At 34.9% G+C, this 17,234-nt stretch overlaps 1 protein-coding gene across 2 annotated transcripts in view; it reads right to left on the minus strand.

Moving 5' to 3' along the window:
• Positions 1–17,234, minus strand: part of KCTD8 (potassium channel tetramerization domain containing 8) — a 90,553-nt gene that overhangs the window by 26,805 nt on the left and 46,514 nt on the right. Inside the window, exon 2 of one of the 2 annotated variants that reach the window (XM_068680243.1) lies at positions 15,757–16,153. The exons of the other annotated variant lie outside the window; for it this stretch is intronic. Coding sequence (XP_068536344.1) covers positions 15,993–16,153 — 161 coding nt within the window. The 3' untranslated portion in view covers positions 15,757–15,992. Of the gene's footprint in view, positions 1–15,756; positions 16,154–17,234 lie in introns of those variants that run through there. 2 annotated transcript variants of the gene reach the window in all.

A 17,234-nucleotide genomic window follows, 5' to 3' on the forward strand; every position in this document is an offset into this window, starting at 1 on the left:
CACCAGGGTAGCACTAACATGCGTCAGGCATATCACTTCTGGCATCAGATGAGCTTCATCAGCCCTATCCTGGAGATGTGCTCCACTTCACCGTATAGACCTGTCCTATGGGAGGGAAAAGATATCCAAGCTCCAGTAAGCTTCAAGCAGCTCATTCTTCTTCATTTTGTTTTTCATTATTAATTTGAAGATTCCCCTTATATTTTCCATTTGTAGAAATGGAATTCTCTCTATACAACCTCTGCATGGTTATTATGTTTTATATGCAATACTATTATGTCAGCAACCAGTGTGTCCATGCAGGAAAATGTAATCAATTATTGCTTTGGTATTGTGTGGTTTCTGGAACACTGGGACGTTAACACCTGTCACTTTCTGATACATAAGGACTCTTCCATTTTTCAGTAAGTTTACCATTAAAGTCAACATTTTCCTAGGGAATAAATATATAGGAAAAGTTGAAATCTCCATGTAAGTTTATTTGCTGGATTTTTTTTATGATTACCCTTAAGAATGCAGTATAGATGCTAGAGTATAGCGAGCTGTCAGTTTTAAACCATTTACCTATTCACACTACTGAATGAAACAGCTCTAGGAAAATTCTTTAGTTAGGATTTGCACCCCATAGATGCAGCCACTTTCTTAGATTCACTTAGAATACCTATAAAGATAGGCTATTTCTGGTATTAATTTCAGGATTTAATTAGCTTGGTTATCTAATTCCAGTTCAGTAAAGACTAATTTGCTGATTTGACCTTGCCATGACTGAATGTTTTATATTTGCTCAGTTAAAGATTATGTACAGTAGCCTAGGTTTGGTGAGGTGTTGTAAGTGGTCTATTAAATCTTACTAATACTGTCTTTTAATATCTCTTGATATTAGAGGTGACAACAGGTGGTCCATGGGAGACTGTGAAACCTATGTTTAACAAAGAAGTTCTAATCAATAATAGGTTTTACTATTAATTCATGCTCTTTCCTTGGTTTTAAGAGGTTACTTTCACTTAATTGTTCTCAAATTAAATGGTTGGAAAGTGTATGATACTGCTTTTACTGGCTTTACCAAAATTTTGTATCACATAGGCAGAAAATGTTAGATTCTCTGAACTAACCTGTAAAGGCCCAAGGACACTACTTCTTTTACTCAGAATGGGAAGGAGTTAGGATGGGAGTAGTAAGGAAGAGCTTTCTGGATGATTTTCTCATGAAGATTCATGATAGAGGTGGCTACTGAAGCAGAGGCCTCTTTGTGTTTGTCAGGATGCCGGCAATTCATCAAAATTTACAAGCCATGTATGTTAGCTCTCGGGAGAGCAAGGGAGTAGCAGATTATCCTAGTCTCCATTACTGTACAGAACATAGGGAAGAGCAGGAGATACAGGAGCATCCTAATAGGTTATTAATATGTCTCAAGAAACTTTACAACTATTGTCACAACTACCGTGTTTGCTTCAAAGCTTTCTATTGCTCTGTTGGTATACTCCCCATCATCTATGCTGCCCTTAACCCTTCCTTCATATAAAGAACTAAAATGCTTTAATATTCCTAAAACCTAACAGTTGTAAGTAAGGAAGAGTTCTTATCAAACTGTCAAAATATTAAACTATTTTTTCATAGCCACATCTGCAAAATAAAAAAAATGAGAAACAGGAGGACAAGTGGACTACCTAGCATTATTTCTTTCAAAACATTAAGTATGTCTCCAACCCTGCATATTTATCAGAAATGTGAGCTTCAGAAAGAGTTCAAAGTATTCCTGTTTCAGGTATCTACAATACCTATGTGCCATTGTATCACTGTTTATATAGCATCACTTCTCTACTGTAAGGAAAAAGTGTTTTACTTACTACTTGAGAAAAATAGGCAATAAACACTTATTTAGAAAATGGAAAATAAGTGATTCTGAAGTCAGGGCCTGTTGGAAATATTTTGAATGCTATACATGACAGTTCATTTATTTTATTCATCGACTCCAGATACTATGAGTAGGTATGAGTATGTTCCAATATAACTAAATTTAACACCTATAAATATTCAGAAGGAAAATGCTTTTCCTTCGGGGCATATATTCATTCATTTGTTCTACCTAACTAGTATCAGCATCCAGATAAATTCCATGATGATAAATTGATAATACCCATGCATGGTGTAAAGGTTGTAATTTGTGACTGAATACTGTATTTTATTTATTTTATTTTATTTTATTTTATTTTATTTTATTTTATTTTATTTTATTTTATTTTATTTTATTTTATTTTATTTTATTTTATTTTATTTTATTTTATGAATATGAGGCAGCAACTTCCCAGTAGTGATATCTCTAAATGAAACTGAAGAATTCTGAAGGTTAGTACTTCTTGAAGTTCTGAAGGTTTTAAAGCTTAAATAAAATTTTAATTAAAAAAAAAAAAAAGAGAGAGAGAGAGAGAGAGAGAGAAAGAAATACAGGGTACAGGAAGCCTGAAGGAGGTTTTTAGGCTGGATGACATGAAGTAGGCTGCAGATCATCACTTCAAAGCTATTTGTACAAGGTGCAGAGTAATATTTTGAAATCTCTGAGGTTTGCTTTTTGCATTTTCATTTTTTTAAACATTTTGAGTCACAACCATATATGACTAAAAAAGCTTTACCTTTGATGATAAATAATTACAGTTCAGGGATATATTCATTTAATCTGTTCATCAAATAAAACCTTTATAAAAGTCTGGATTTCTCATGTCTTTTAAACACATGAAAAAACATTAAGAGTAAGCATGTAATTCAGCACAAAAAGTTATTAATATATAGGTATAGGTAAATTCTAATTCTAATATTCTAATTAATTCTGATTTTCCCAGGCGTAATAGACTGAATTCTGCAAAGAAAGTTAGAAGTAAAAGGAGCAAAAAGATTAATGAGAAAATAGTTTTAGAAATATTTAGAAAGCACCTTCCTGAAGGAAAAAGGCTAATTAAAGAATATTTTCCAATTTACGGATCTTAGTGCAGTGACTATATATATAAATCGGAGGAATTACAGGAACAGGACATGAAGCCTCTGACTTTTGGGACTGCAATCCAAATTTTGTCAACAACTACTGCAGAATAAACACCACCAAATGAGCACTGTCTTGGTGAAATGGGTGTTTATTTTCTCCTTACTAATTATCCACAGACAGGCTGACTGGCTCATTATTAACTCAATTGTGTGGAAAAATGTGAGTTGGAATTTCTCTGCTGTGCATAAACTCCTTTGACAATTTGAAGTTGAACAGCAGCATGTTTTGCTATTTTAATAAAATTGTACAGTATTCTAAATAAACATCCTAGTGTCTGAAAAGTGAAAATGTAACATACAAGGAAGGTATGTAGATAATTACAGCAAATGAATTATAATTGTTTTTTGATCCAGATTCCACAATTTCTTATTGTGATGGGAAGGGCCATACTGCTCAGCTGGTCCTTAGACCTCTACTGCAGTGTGTTTGCTTACACAACTGCAGAACTGAAGAAATAAGAAATCTCCATCCTCACAACAGAGATCAAGAAAAACTAATACTCCAAGAAGATGTGCTAAAATTATTATTTTTTGTTTCAAACAATACTTAATAATGGTAATGACAAAATCTCCTCTAAGGGTTCTATAAACTATTTGATAATGAAAGAAAGACCCTAGTAGACTTAAATTATTGAATTTTACAGTGAATATTAGCTATCAGAACAAAAAAAAATCAGGCATCTAATAATAAATTATGATAATAATAAATAATTAATGGTATAATTCTCAGAAATTTCAGTTACTGAAGTTGTATTTTGGATACTGAGAACAGCAAAACAGTATGACATAGTTGGACTTAAAGGTAAAAAAGTCTTTTATTACAGTACCCAAACTGAGCAGTGTGAGAGGCATCAACATATCCTAAGAACATATTGGAAAGAACTTTTCTTACTTTTATGTAAAAGAGAGCAATTACAAAGCCAGCTCAAGTAATCTTCCTTATACAAAGCATCCACAGCATGCCCACCATGGTTTTATGCCAGTAAGCAGCAGTAATCATTTTTTTTCTGTTTCAGTTTAGGTGTGGATGCATTTTCAGCCTGTATGACGAGACTGTCTGAAATACAACCCTATTCTTGCCTGACAATCATGTCAGCCAAATAGAGGTGAAGGTCTTTGGCCCTCTCTAGAAGAGAACCATTGTTTGACCCTGAAAGACTTGACAAAAATGTCAGAGTACCAGTTATCTACTGGACCAGAGCAGTGGGTATGCGAATGGGTATGTGAAACACAATAATCTTAAGTCTTTTATAGACACCAAAAGGCTTCCTCCCATATATTCCATTACTCCTCCCTACCCAGCAGTTGCCATAGTTTTCTCACCTGCAACACATACACTAACATGGCAGGAGATAAGAAAACCAGATGAAATGGATGGATTATTTGAGTAACGAATCTCATCCTAGAGCAGTGGCTACAGGTGAGACAAAAACATATTTTGACTCCTTCAAAATCCAGTTATACATGGCAGAGTGGACCTTGTCAGAGAGTTTGAATTTTCTGCATGTAGCTTTTTTTTTTTTCCAGGAAAGAAAGCTGTATGCAGTCAGAAGTGATATAGCTCGCAGAGAGATATATTATTATTTTTTTTTAATATTTTTTAGCAAAATGCAGTAAGTCAAAACAGATGTACTTCACACTTAAAAATGAAAACTGAAAGAACAAGAATGTTTAAATTATCATAAGTAAATAAAAATAATAAAAGCAGGGTAATTCACTTTCCTTAGTACTTCAGACTGCCCTTTTCTTGAGAACTGATTGAGTAAGAGTAGTTATCCACTCCAACTCAGTATTACTGGAATTAGCTCTTAATATTCAAGTTATAAGAAGCATCCTCTCAGCTCGCACAGTATAATCAACCATTTTATGAAAGAATATATTTGATTAGTTTTACGTTAGACTGGCAGGTCTTGAAGAACAGAGAGATGATAGATTGATTTTTCTTTTCTATATAATATGCTAAACAAAAGAATTGCAAGGTATAATTTATAGCTCAAAATGATGAACTACTTTGGAGACAGCTCTGAAATAGTGATTCTAGGATTTCTCTCTCAACATTTTTTTTTCCCCCATTCTGCTTCAGCCCCAAATATGGAACAGTCCTTCATCAACAGGTCATTTTACTGCTCTTTTTTCACCTTTAAGAAAGCAGCCAGTATGTTAAAACGTTAGGTAAACTACTGAATTCTAGGCCTATACTAACAGAATCAAGAAAGTATGTGATTTTACCACAAGAACTGTTATCTTAACTTATATCTTTCTGTAATTCATGTTATTATGTTTCTTTAAAGAGTATACATAATTAAAAAATAAGTTGCAAACTTCAGAAAAGTATTCCTTTTTAAAATTTATATAGTTTAAAAAAACTATGTTTACGGGTAAAGCTCTTTTACATTTGTCACTAACTAATATTTTGTTAGTTTTTTGTCACTCAGTTTTAAGGAAGAAGATTATGGCAGTATGATTTTGCTTAACGTGCTCTGTCTTTGGAGTCTGTCTGAAAATAACCTGTAGTTCACATGGAATGTGAAAATTTCACATCTGCTGTATATCACAAGGTGAAAAACATTTTAAAGGAACAATATATATTCACAAATAAAGAACTGTCTGGAGAGAGGGAGCAAAAATCCAGCCAAAAAAAAACATAAATAAGCATCAGAGTGGAACTTGGACAGGATTAAATTCATGCTTCTTAAATTGATGATTCAAAAGCTCTCTAGAGTTTATGAATTTATTGCCCGTAAAGGAGGCAAAACCTATTGGCATCGCAGTATTCAAGTGCTGGCTAAACTTGAAATTCAACATATGTAGGAGGTAGTTAGGCCTCTGGCAAAGTCAAAGCTCTGTGAATTGCTAGGTATAGAAATATAGTATTAGACATTGATTTCCAATGCACTACATAACTTTGACAATTTTCTCAGGTGAAGCCTCACTGTAAAAGACTGAAAACCGCTGATACACACATGTAGGCATGCACACATTGGTCACATGAGCCAAAAACAGATGCTGTGCAACATTTGGATCAGAGCTAGCTTTGAAGGGCAAGCTTTACCTGTAAATTACCCTGGGCAGGTTTCATCCACAAATTACCCTAGAAGTGAGACCACCTGCAATAGGGATGAGAGGATCCTTAATGAATCTCTCAAGGACTTTAGGCTCACTCATCTCAAACCATCACATAGTCACCACCATTTGCCTGTAAATGACTCCCCAAAATCTGCAACTCTACCTGTGCAATTTTCAGTATTGAAAAAAACACTGGCAAAGATCCTTATTTAAGAGAAGTTACGCAAGTATTTCTTTGTAGAAGATGAAGAAGATGCTGTCTGACGGAACAGCAGCAAAAGCATCTACAGAAGGAACCCAAGGGAGCAACCCTACAGTCTTCATGTTTTGTTTCACTAAAATCTTACTGTTTTGTTTCATTTCATAAGAAGATTTATGAGCACCCTGAAGAAACAGTATCATTTTTAGATAAATTCTATCTTTATCTACAGGAACCAGAAGACAAATCAATTTTAGAATACTAATTACAAGATGAGAGATACAAGTCAAGACACCCAATCAAAATCAGAAAAGCAATAGGGGCAGATGGCCTGAAAAAAAAAATTCTTTCATACAGTGCAAAATCTCTTAATCCTTAAAATGGTGAAAAAAAAATCAGACAGTTTCTAAAAGTATTTGGCCTAAAGAGTTATATTTTTCTTGTGATAACTACTTCTGATATTTTTCTTTTTATGCAGCCTTCAGTGTAGGCTGTAATGTATTTTCAAGAACTTCTATGTTTGGGAAAATATTTTACTTAAAATACTTCAGCAGGATGAGGTTTAACAATATTTCATTGTACTAAAAATAGTTCTGATAGGCTGTATTAGAATTTAATTTCATTTTTCGTAAGATTTCCTATATTCTTTGATCTCAACCTTTTATTTGGTGATTCATACTGAAACAGCAAAATATCACATGAAAACAAGGAAAGATGCATCCATGAAGAACAGGATTCTCTCTGGAAAATCTACACACTGGCTGATGTAGGCAAAAATAAAACAAGAGCAGAAGTTATCAAACAGAGCTCCAAGTCTGAGAAGTGTAACTGATCCTTAGTATGATGGAACAAAGCTGTGAAATCTTTTTAGAGAGGTACTTGTTCCATAAGCTGGCGAGAAAGTTTTTGGTGAATTCAGGTTCTTATCAGGGACTGAAGCTAATGAAAAAAGCCTCATAAATAAACCCAAATTTTCAATTTCTATTATATTAGACAAAGACAGTAGTAATTAGCAACTGCTTCCTCAGCTAGGACCTGCTTGGTAAAGTTCATACAATCTCTTAAAACTGAGGTGTGCTAATTATGATTCAGATAGGCAGATGACCATTTCAGATGATCAGAGGGTTTAAGTGCCTAAAAAAACTGAATTGATCCTATGAGCTCAGTTATATGAATTTTTAGGACTGCATCTCACAGGTTTTGAAAAGATTGAATCAACTTATACCATTATTATTAAGTGAAAATGAGTACCCAGCAGAGATGTTTAGTTTGTTAATGAAGTTATTTCATGAAACATATACTTATGAAATAAAAGAATTCCTCCTAATTATTATGATCACATCACTCCACTCTTTAGCAGATTGGTTTCATTACTGGATTTAGAAGTTGACTTTTTTTGACCTTATTTTGTAGGGAACAATCCAGATGGTATAACCTGGGTGCTGGCAGCACTAGAGATGAAGCCGATCTTAGCTCCTGTTAAATTCTTGCCTGCTCTTTGATCACACTAAGCAAGGTTGAATTTATTTTACCTGAAGGTGTATCCTGCAAAACTTAAAAGAGTAAGTGCTACAAAGAAGCAATAGAAGCATACATAATTTAAATGACAGCATGCTTTATACAGGGGGTTGTCAAGGAATATGACAAAACTATGAAGCAAATTGAACAGAATTTAAGGAATCTAATACAGCTGGTAAAGCTAAATGAGAAAGATTAAAAATCCTAAATGAAAGAAAGGTCAACGGAAATTAAAATAGCTATAGATGTACAATAATTTTGGTGATTGCCTAGCACATTTCTAGTATTTTACAATTTAAAAAAAAAATGCCAATAGGGAGAAAATGGTTATTAATAGCTTAATAAAGAAAAGAATTGGAAGACAGAAACTAGAACAAAACTTAGAAGATGAGTCAGACTGCAAACAGTATTTCAATCATCGGTAGAGGTTTTCTTGCTAGTTGAAGTTCTCTTGCTGATGAAAATGTGTAAGGTTTGACAACACAGCTCAAGTGACCTTTTATGGGTGTCATCATGAAGATACTGTATGAAGACATAATTTAAACAAAAATTGAATGGTTTGCACTCACTTCTTCAGGTTTTTAGTGCAACACTATGCAACATTGACTCAGGCATTTTATTTGATTTGCTAATGGTAAATAAAACAAGTTTCTTTTTCTGTCTCCAATGCATGCACATACACACAGAAATCTTAGAAAATTTTTGACTCTAAGTATCAAAGTACTGCAAAATTATTTATCTAAAAATAAAACTTTATGCTCTAATTAACAGCAAGCTCACAAGAGAGAAAACTACAGTAAGAAAAATGAGAAGAACCACTGAAATGAATGAAGCAGTGCAGACTTCCTAGGGATAGTTTCCATCTGTACTCATGTCCCTGAGATGTCCTCATTTGCCTGGCAGTATCTCATTAAGATGAATGGGCCACTTCACAAGTCTTTGGAGAGTTTCTGAAAGGGCACAGAGACACGAAAGAGAAATGATAGTATTTACCTTCTGCACCGTTTAATGGCTATTTACTGGCATGGGGATCGGGTGCTCTACATTTTAAAGAAAAACAACAGAAAGATCCACTCAAGTTCTTAGGTTTCAGAGTTTATTAATTTTATTAATATTGGTAACCCTCAAACATACCTTCATGACAGGTAAGTGCTAGCCTAAATACCTTCAATATGTATAGGTTTAATTGTAATAACATTAAAGCAGCTCATTTCCTTTTGGTACCTAAGGCACATTCTCCAGCTGATCTGAGAGTTGTTAGTTTTTTTTCAGAATTCACTCCAATTGAAAGGCAAGAAGTACTTAAAGCAGCAGGATAAACCTGCTATTAGACTAGCTTAATGGAAATTTCAGCCCACTTATTAAAAAAGAAATGGTGGTAGGTAGAAAGAAATGGTGGTACGTAAAGTTGTGGTACAGCTCCAATTATGCCACTGTAATATCCTGGGGAGTTGTAAAAGCTTAGAAAATTTCAAATCAATCTCCTGTTCAAAATAAGCACAGTTGGTATACTCCATCCACCACAATTGGGTGGGATCTAACCATGCTCCCTCTCTTCTAAACCAAATTGGCTCTGGATGAAGTTGAAGATTCAGTGATTCTGTGAAGACTTCCTTGCTGCCTGGGACTAATGGACTTTTCCTGATAGAAAAAAAAGGACATCCCAGTAAACCAGAGTCACTAGTGCACCTTCTAATTCAATACTGATTCCTTCTCTGCCTTCCTACAAGTAATTACAAAAGTAAGTAATGGTGCTATTTTTCCACTGATAGTTTGAGAAAAGATTTTAGCAATACCTAACATCTCCAACACTTGAATGGGAAAAGAGGAAACTGACTGACCCCATAGCTATTTGATGGTTGGGTACATGTGATGGAGCTAAATGCCTGATAAAGGCAGGTGATGTATCTTTGCAGCAACATGTGGCAGTTTGGGATATCCAGGATGCACATTAGGAAAAACTTCTGCACCAGGAGGGCAGTGTGACACTGGAACTACATAGCTCAGAGAAGTCATGAAACCCCTTCCTTTGCAGTTTTCAGGATTCAGCTAGACAAAGCCATGTTTGACCTTGTATAAGGCTGGTGACAGTCCTGCTTCTGGCAGAAGACTGAACTAGACGACCTTGGGAGATTCCTTCCAGCCAACATTTCTAAGATTAGATGAGAATTACAGACATAGATAGGCCAAGTAGGATGCCTTAAATCAAGAAATGGAACAATATTTGTAGAACTGGAAGTCAGATGGTTTAGAGGCATTTGAATCTCCTTCACTCTGGGATCATGTATTAATTTCTAATTAGGTTCTTCAAGTATGTCATGTTCATCAATCCATCATAGTAAAGCTTTAGCCCTAAGGAATCTGTACCTCTCTTGGTGAGTTTGTGAAAATGAGATCTGAATTCCTTTCTCCTATTTTTAAAACCATTGTTAATACCATAACATGTTACAAAAAGGTGACAGACTAATTTTTTTCCTGAATTGGAATTCCTCATACCCATATTTTAAAATTCACTAGATATACTATGGCAGTCAAATCCTCAGCTGATGATATAACACTCCAGATGAGTTCATTTTTAAATCAGTCCTTCTAATGCTTCAATCTTTTCTGTTTAAGAGCTGAAATGAAAAAATAAAAAACATACACTTTAAGCCACTTGGGTTTGAGACAACTCTGTATGAGTACTGGTAGAATAGAGAAATTAGAACACTTGTAAGCAACTGAATTAATAAACATTTATTCTTCACGAAACAGAACCATACATCTATGGACATTAATTCTGTAATTAACATAAGTTACAATAACAATGTTGGGTAGCCAAATGACACTATTTACTAAAAGATTGATTTTAATAATTCTCAGATAAAGGAAGTAAATTTGGGATTCTCTCTTTCCCCCAGCTTTTAAAAATTCTAGTGATAAGAACAGCTCATATGGAGTCAATTAGCTTCCCTTTTTCTATGTTGATGTCAGTTTTGCAGTTATACTTGGCATAACAGCTTTGATTAAGCATTTTATATAATTGTAAGCTTCCTGAGGGGACTTAGAATGGAGCTATCAGGTGCTTGGGTTACATTCCAGATGGCAAGAGATTTGCTCAGCTTCACACTCGTCTTCCCACTGATGATACTAAAACACTGTGGAATTCATTTGCAAGTAATTCCGGGAGCCATCAGGTTGAATTTCAAAGAATTTTAAATATCATCAACTCTTCTTAAAAAAAAAAAAAAAAAAAAAAAAAAGCAGATGAGTTGCTGTGGTTGTTTTTTAAACAATTCCCAGGTTTTCCCTTGAGTAATTTTTAAACCCATGTCTGCATTCATTACACTCTAAAAACACTGCTGCTGGGGTAAGGCTACAAGTGAACTGAAACAGCCACCTACAGTTAATCGTTTCCCATTCCTAATCAACATGAAGCTACATGAAGTAGAGTCAACATTATCTAGAAGCAGATAGGTATGATAAGAGAGTCAGGAGAAGGCAGCCCATAATCAGATACATTTGGGCTACCATCACACCTGGGCTCTATTTAGATGAACATACTTTAACATAGAAAGTTAGCTTCTGCATGGAAGGAAAGTTAGGAAGGAAGTAATCTCCCCTGCAGACAGCAATGTTAAGGACATGTGGAAACAAATCTGGGGACGCTGATGCTCCATATTCTAGAGAACTGCAAGTATGGAGGGCTGCGAGGACAAACAGAATGACCATTCTCAGAAATCCCTAATAACCTGCTCCGTTTTTTTGATGTTCCTAGCGGGCTGTCAATTGGATATACAAGTTTCTGAGTTGCAAGAACATTTCTATGTGTGTTTATAACATGTAATGATAGAGGTGAGCTGGCTTCTGTATTCTTCCTATCCCATGAAAATGGGTACCTAGAAGGGGACTTGAGCACTGTGGAAGTATTTACACACAAAGCTGCATTGCCCAAATTCTCTTTGGTGACTGAAGATTACTAAATTCAGTAGGCACTGTTTTGAGTTTAGAAACAGTGCTTCTGGTATACACAAAATTGACCCAGTCTTAGCCTAGTTCCTGTTTTGCCCGAATTTGGCATTATTTGACTTCAGGCATCCTAAGAGACCTCATCCACTGGAGTTTAGGCTCAACAAGAATTGAGTCAGGTTCAGCAAGAGAACTGTTTTTTTCCCTCCCATGCTGAATAACACATGGCTGTGACAGCTTGAGGATGTCTGAGGAAGAGGAAGTGGCTGTGGATGATTCAGTGCTGTTTTTGCAGCAAATGACCAACAACCACAAAGTGACTGTCCTGCAAGAACTCTTTGAGAAAGTGGCTACAGATACCCAGTCAGAGGAAGGTGGAAGACCAAATACATAAAGTATAGGTTGACTTGACGCTTATAGCAGAAACTACTGGGGGAATGGCACAACTTTGAGTGGACTTCACTAGTACACCAGTAGACTGTAGTTTTCAACTGAAGATTCATCAAAATACTGTCTGACATAACTCATTATGCTCTGTAAAACAATCAAGCAATGTAACTGTAGGTAGTGATTTGAGAAATTAGCATCAGCAACGTAGTGTCACACTGTCTTAACAGTGTAAGTCAAAGCCAAGGAATTCTGTTGTGTTTTTTTTTTTCAGGGCACAGCTATTTCGAATCCCCCTTGCCTCTGCGTGAGCAGAATAGAAAAACATTGCACTGGAACATCTTAATTTGGTAACAGTACGAACATGTATAGTTTCATTCTACAAAAAGACCTCTGCTTTCTTATCACTAACATTTGCAGGTGTTACCTTCAACTGACAGGAGAAGAAAATGTTAAAATGATGTTTCACAACAGGGGATTTTTTGAATCAAAGAATCAAGTAATGTTAAATACAGAGTAAAGGTCAGATGAATACGATCTTGAAAGATCAGGATGATGAACTGCAAGTCTTTAAAGCCTCTGAAATCTCAGAAAAATTTTAAAAAGAAAGGTCAATAAAGGATTTAGTCAATTTGCTGATGAGTAACACTTTAATGAAAAATAAATCTTATGTTCTATCAGATGATTAAAATGTCATGCCTGAACTATATTACTTTCCACAGTTGTAGCAACAGTTATAGCTACATAATTGAGAATTAAAAGAGTTTTTTCAACTCAAATAAGGATTTTATCAGACAACTATTAGAAGTTTTAAACAGTGATGTATAGGTTTACAGAATTTTTCATTAAAATAATCCTTAGAAAACAACACAGTAATAATAGTAAAACCCCTATAAAGCTGAAGTTAAAGAATTAATATACAGCCGAAAGGATATAACTTTAATAAGATTTTAACTTTGAACCCTGTTTTGAACTTACTATAACAGGCTTTTAAATGTATTAGTACTGATATTTTTTGTGTGCTTAGAGCTACTCTTAGTTCTAACTTTTTAATCCCTCAGGTTTTGTCTGTTGGTTTGTTTTCAAACATGAAAATACCAGCCCTGTATTTGAATGAAGTGAAGCCTTCAGAACATAAGCATCAATTTTAGCCCACTATTATTTGTCCTATTGATTAAAACGAACAAACAAACAAACAAACAAAAACCTTAACTAAGTCTGACGTGATAGGAAACAACCCAACAAACAAAACTGTTTTCTGCCACCTTGGATATTTGAACACAGAGAAAATAAAGAAGCCATTCTAGGAGTGACTACTTGAACATAAAGGTTTCCTTTTCTGCAGTTTTTGCAGATGTTTTTGTTCAACAGAAGAGTCAAAAAAGCACAGAATTCCTTCTTCCTTCAAGGAAATCTTCAGGAGCAAAATAAGGCAGGATAGCAGACTTTTGCAAGTTTGCTTGTGATTCAGCTGATTTCAATTTATGCATTTCCTTTTCTCTTACCTACTTAAGTTCTGTGAAAGATAACCATTTTCAAAAGAATCTCTGAAGTTATTCTTTCTATAAATAAAACTGCCAATAATTATCTCATCCCATCTAGAAACTGCTGTGTAATTATGTAGCATCGAAAAGTTAGGAAAGTTAGATTTCAATATAGTAACTATTGAGACTTCATTTGTTCTTCACAGACTTTTAATCTATCATTAATGTTTTATAGAATGTAAATGCAATCACTCAGTTTACACAAAAAAAAAGGGATAAATCCTCCTTAGCCTGTCTTGTGCAGTCATCTGGGAAGAAAAGCAGCTCTGATTCTGAATAACATAGCGGTGCTTTCTGCACTTTTGAGCAGAGAGGAATCTCCAGACTGCTTGGACAATCCCTGGAAAGGTGGAAGGAAGTGAATCTTCTGTTCTCTTTTAAGAGATGTTGCTTGAGGTGTGTATTATCTGCATGTCATGCCTTTGTGAGGTCATTGAAAGGATAAGGATTTTGATGAAGGATTCAAAGGAAGAAAAGGAAGTACACTGGAATGCTGGGATTACTAAAACTCTGTTTCATGTGACAGTCAAGTGTAAATAGACCTGACTCTGTCCCGTGTCAGATGTTTCTGTGCGGAGGAAAGTAAATCTTCAGCTACTCTAAAAAGAAGAAAGGAAATTGGGAAGATAAGAAAATAGGCTTTTTTGTTTGTTTGTTTTTCTTTTGGTTCCCTGACTATAATTTCTGGGAAATAAGGGCCAAGTCATCACTTGTAAATTGGTGGCAAATATTAGCATAGTCTTTACCCTCAAGGCAAATGAGACAGCTCAGATTAACAATGAAAATCTCTCATGACAAACAGTAAATACAGGGTTGTCTTTTTTAGGACAGAGGCTCTGGGTCTGCCTACCCAAAAGATCCAACTAAAATGCATTGAAGTTAGCAGTACCCTTTTTCCTAAACTTAAATAGGATCACAATGAAATCCCACAAACGCTCAAACTATTCTAAGAAAATTGAGTGTTCTTTTTTTTATTTTTATTTTTTCTAAATGGACTCTTGTAGCAAAATTGTCTCCTTATGTCAAAAATAATTTTGTGATGAGAACTTTCACAACAGTGAGAAAGAATTTAAGGACAATGGGAAAATATATCAAAGTATGCAACACTGCAAGAAAAGGAGCAGCAAATCAATTTTGGCTGTGATTTTAGGCTAATGTTTTTATTAACTACTCTGACAATCACAGAGTGTCACCTATGGTAGAATAAATGTTAAGGAAGAACGAGTGAAAAGGAACAGAAAATATAGAATTAGACTATATATATTTTTTTAAGAAGTACTTACAAAAATGCACAAATCCCATGTTTAAGTTTTCAGATGTGCATTTTTCCTGAATACAAACCTTGTATAGTGAATGACAGATACAAATAATGTAATTTTTATATAATTTTTTGCAACTAATAAACTAAAAAATAACGATGTCACAGGAAACTGAGAAATTTATGTGTAATCATAGAAAAAGAATATTTTGACATAGAAATGACAACAGTGTAGCTTTAGCTTTTATTCATGGAGGTGTTTTAAACTTTACTTATATGTCTAACCTAATAGATATCTTTATCTAATAAATATATCGTATAAATCTATTACTATTCCCCATTCATCCCAGAGCTCTGTACATCCCTAGATAGCAATGCTTAGCCATTTCACATTTATTAAGACTTATAGGGAAGGTTAGCACTGTCTTTTCATACTGAATGCACTTCTTTTGCCAGAATGGCCAGAGAGCCATCTCCTTCAGCTGAGCCCCTAGCTATGCTTTTTTTGGTGTTTGTGCATCCATAGCATAGTGCCAGGCAAATTTTCACTGTCACATAACCAGTTGATGCTATACCACCAAAACGAACAAATACCACCAAAACTATACAGCACCACTCTTGATTGAAGAAGACGAGAAACTTGAAAGCTCCAATGCATTCCTAAAAAAGACTTATAGTAAAGAACCTGTAAATCTTGTTAACTTCTACGTAGCTCTTACTACAACCAGTAAAATTCATACTTTCATGCTAATTCATACCAGTAAAATTCATACTCAAAACATGACGAAAAAAAACCCCTAACACTATCAAATCAATTATTAAAACTGAAGCTGTTTTTATTGTCTTGGCCTGAAATACTTACTGAGTTTATGAATTTTCCATAATTGTACCTAAGGAATTAAAAACGTGGTTCTAACATGCATTTCTGCTATTAACATTTTTATTCTAATGTCATTTAAATTAAGTAATTTATACAGTTTTTATCCCTAAAAAATTAGGTTTATTTTTTATTTTCCATGATGAAGAGTTATCAGTTTTACAGTCCAATTAAAACAATCATTGTAGCGGGCACTTTCCAGTTGAATACTTCCCTCTCTGCCCAGGTGTTTACATGTCCCTTGACATATGTCTCTCTTCTTGCTAAACATTTTTTCCAGCCAATGGTATAAGTTGGGTTTTCAAGTGCTGTGACTGAAGCTATGAAGGCAAGGAAATAAAAGATGAGCAGGTTCTCAAATGCCTGTATATTTCTTATTTCTTTCTTTCTATATTCCCTCTTTTCCATTTTACGAAACAATCATAAACTCATCAGCCATCCTGGGACCACAAATGTCGGGTGGAAGGTATTAGCAAATCCCAGTATCTCAGGAGAGGCTGTACCCAGAAATATGATCAGTGTGGTTGCCCAAGAGACAGCTCAGTACAAAATCCTTCTTACCCACATCTGCCATAGGATAAAGTTATAATCAAAAAGCCTCCCATGAGCTCTCATGCAGTATTCTCTGAGATGCAGGACAAAATACGCCTGACTTAAAAATTACTCCTGTAAGCAACTTGTAACTATGTCCAATGCCCTTCTTCTGTCCAAACAAGCTTTCTCCCCAGAATACCATCTTTTTTTTTCCTTACTTGTGAAACATCTTACATGATTCACTTTTTTGAATAACATCTTACATAGATAAAAAGTTTAACAATATTTTAATACAAAGAGCCTTTGCATAATTGCAACAGGAAGACGTAAAGCTAATATTAAATACAAAATTGTGTCACATTCTATACATTAAACCCAGTTCAGTTCTGAAAGAGTATCTTTAAAAGCCTCCTTGTGCTCTCCCAGTATTTATTTTTGTGTGAATTAGGTTCATCCCTCCAAATTATGGTAGTTGTCAACAACTTTAAACTACTTGCAGTGGATGAGGAATAGGAAAGCCATCGGCACTTCTGAGGTTAGCAGCCCAGACAGAGCACTAGCCTGATATTCTGTCACCTGTGAGGATAGGATAGGATAGGATAGGATAGGATAGGATAGGATAGGATAGGATAGGATAGGATAGGATAGGATAGGATAGGATAGGATAGGATAGGATAGAACAGTTGGAAGGGACCTTCAAACACCATCTAGTCCAACTGATGTCTGTATGGCCATTGCAACAACCCTAAATTAATAATATGCCACTCCACCAATGAATAGCAAAGGCTCTGAACCCCACAGTTCAGCCCATACTGTTTTGAGAATCCCGTAAAGTGAGAAGATGCTCCTGATACAGAGACAACAATC

The sequence above is a fragment of the Anas acuta genome, chromosome 4 (assembly GCF_963932015.1).
Source record: "Anas acuta chromosome 4, bAnaAcu1.1, whole genome shotgun sequence".
NCBI lineage: Eukaryota > Metazoa > Chordata > Aves > Anseriformes > Anatidae > Anas > Anas acuta.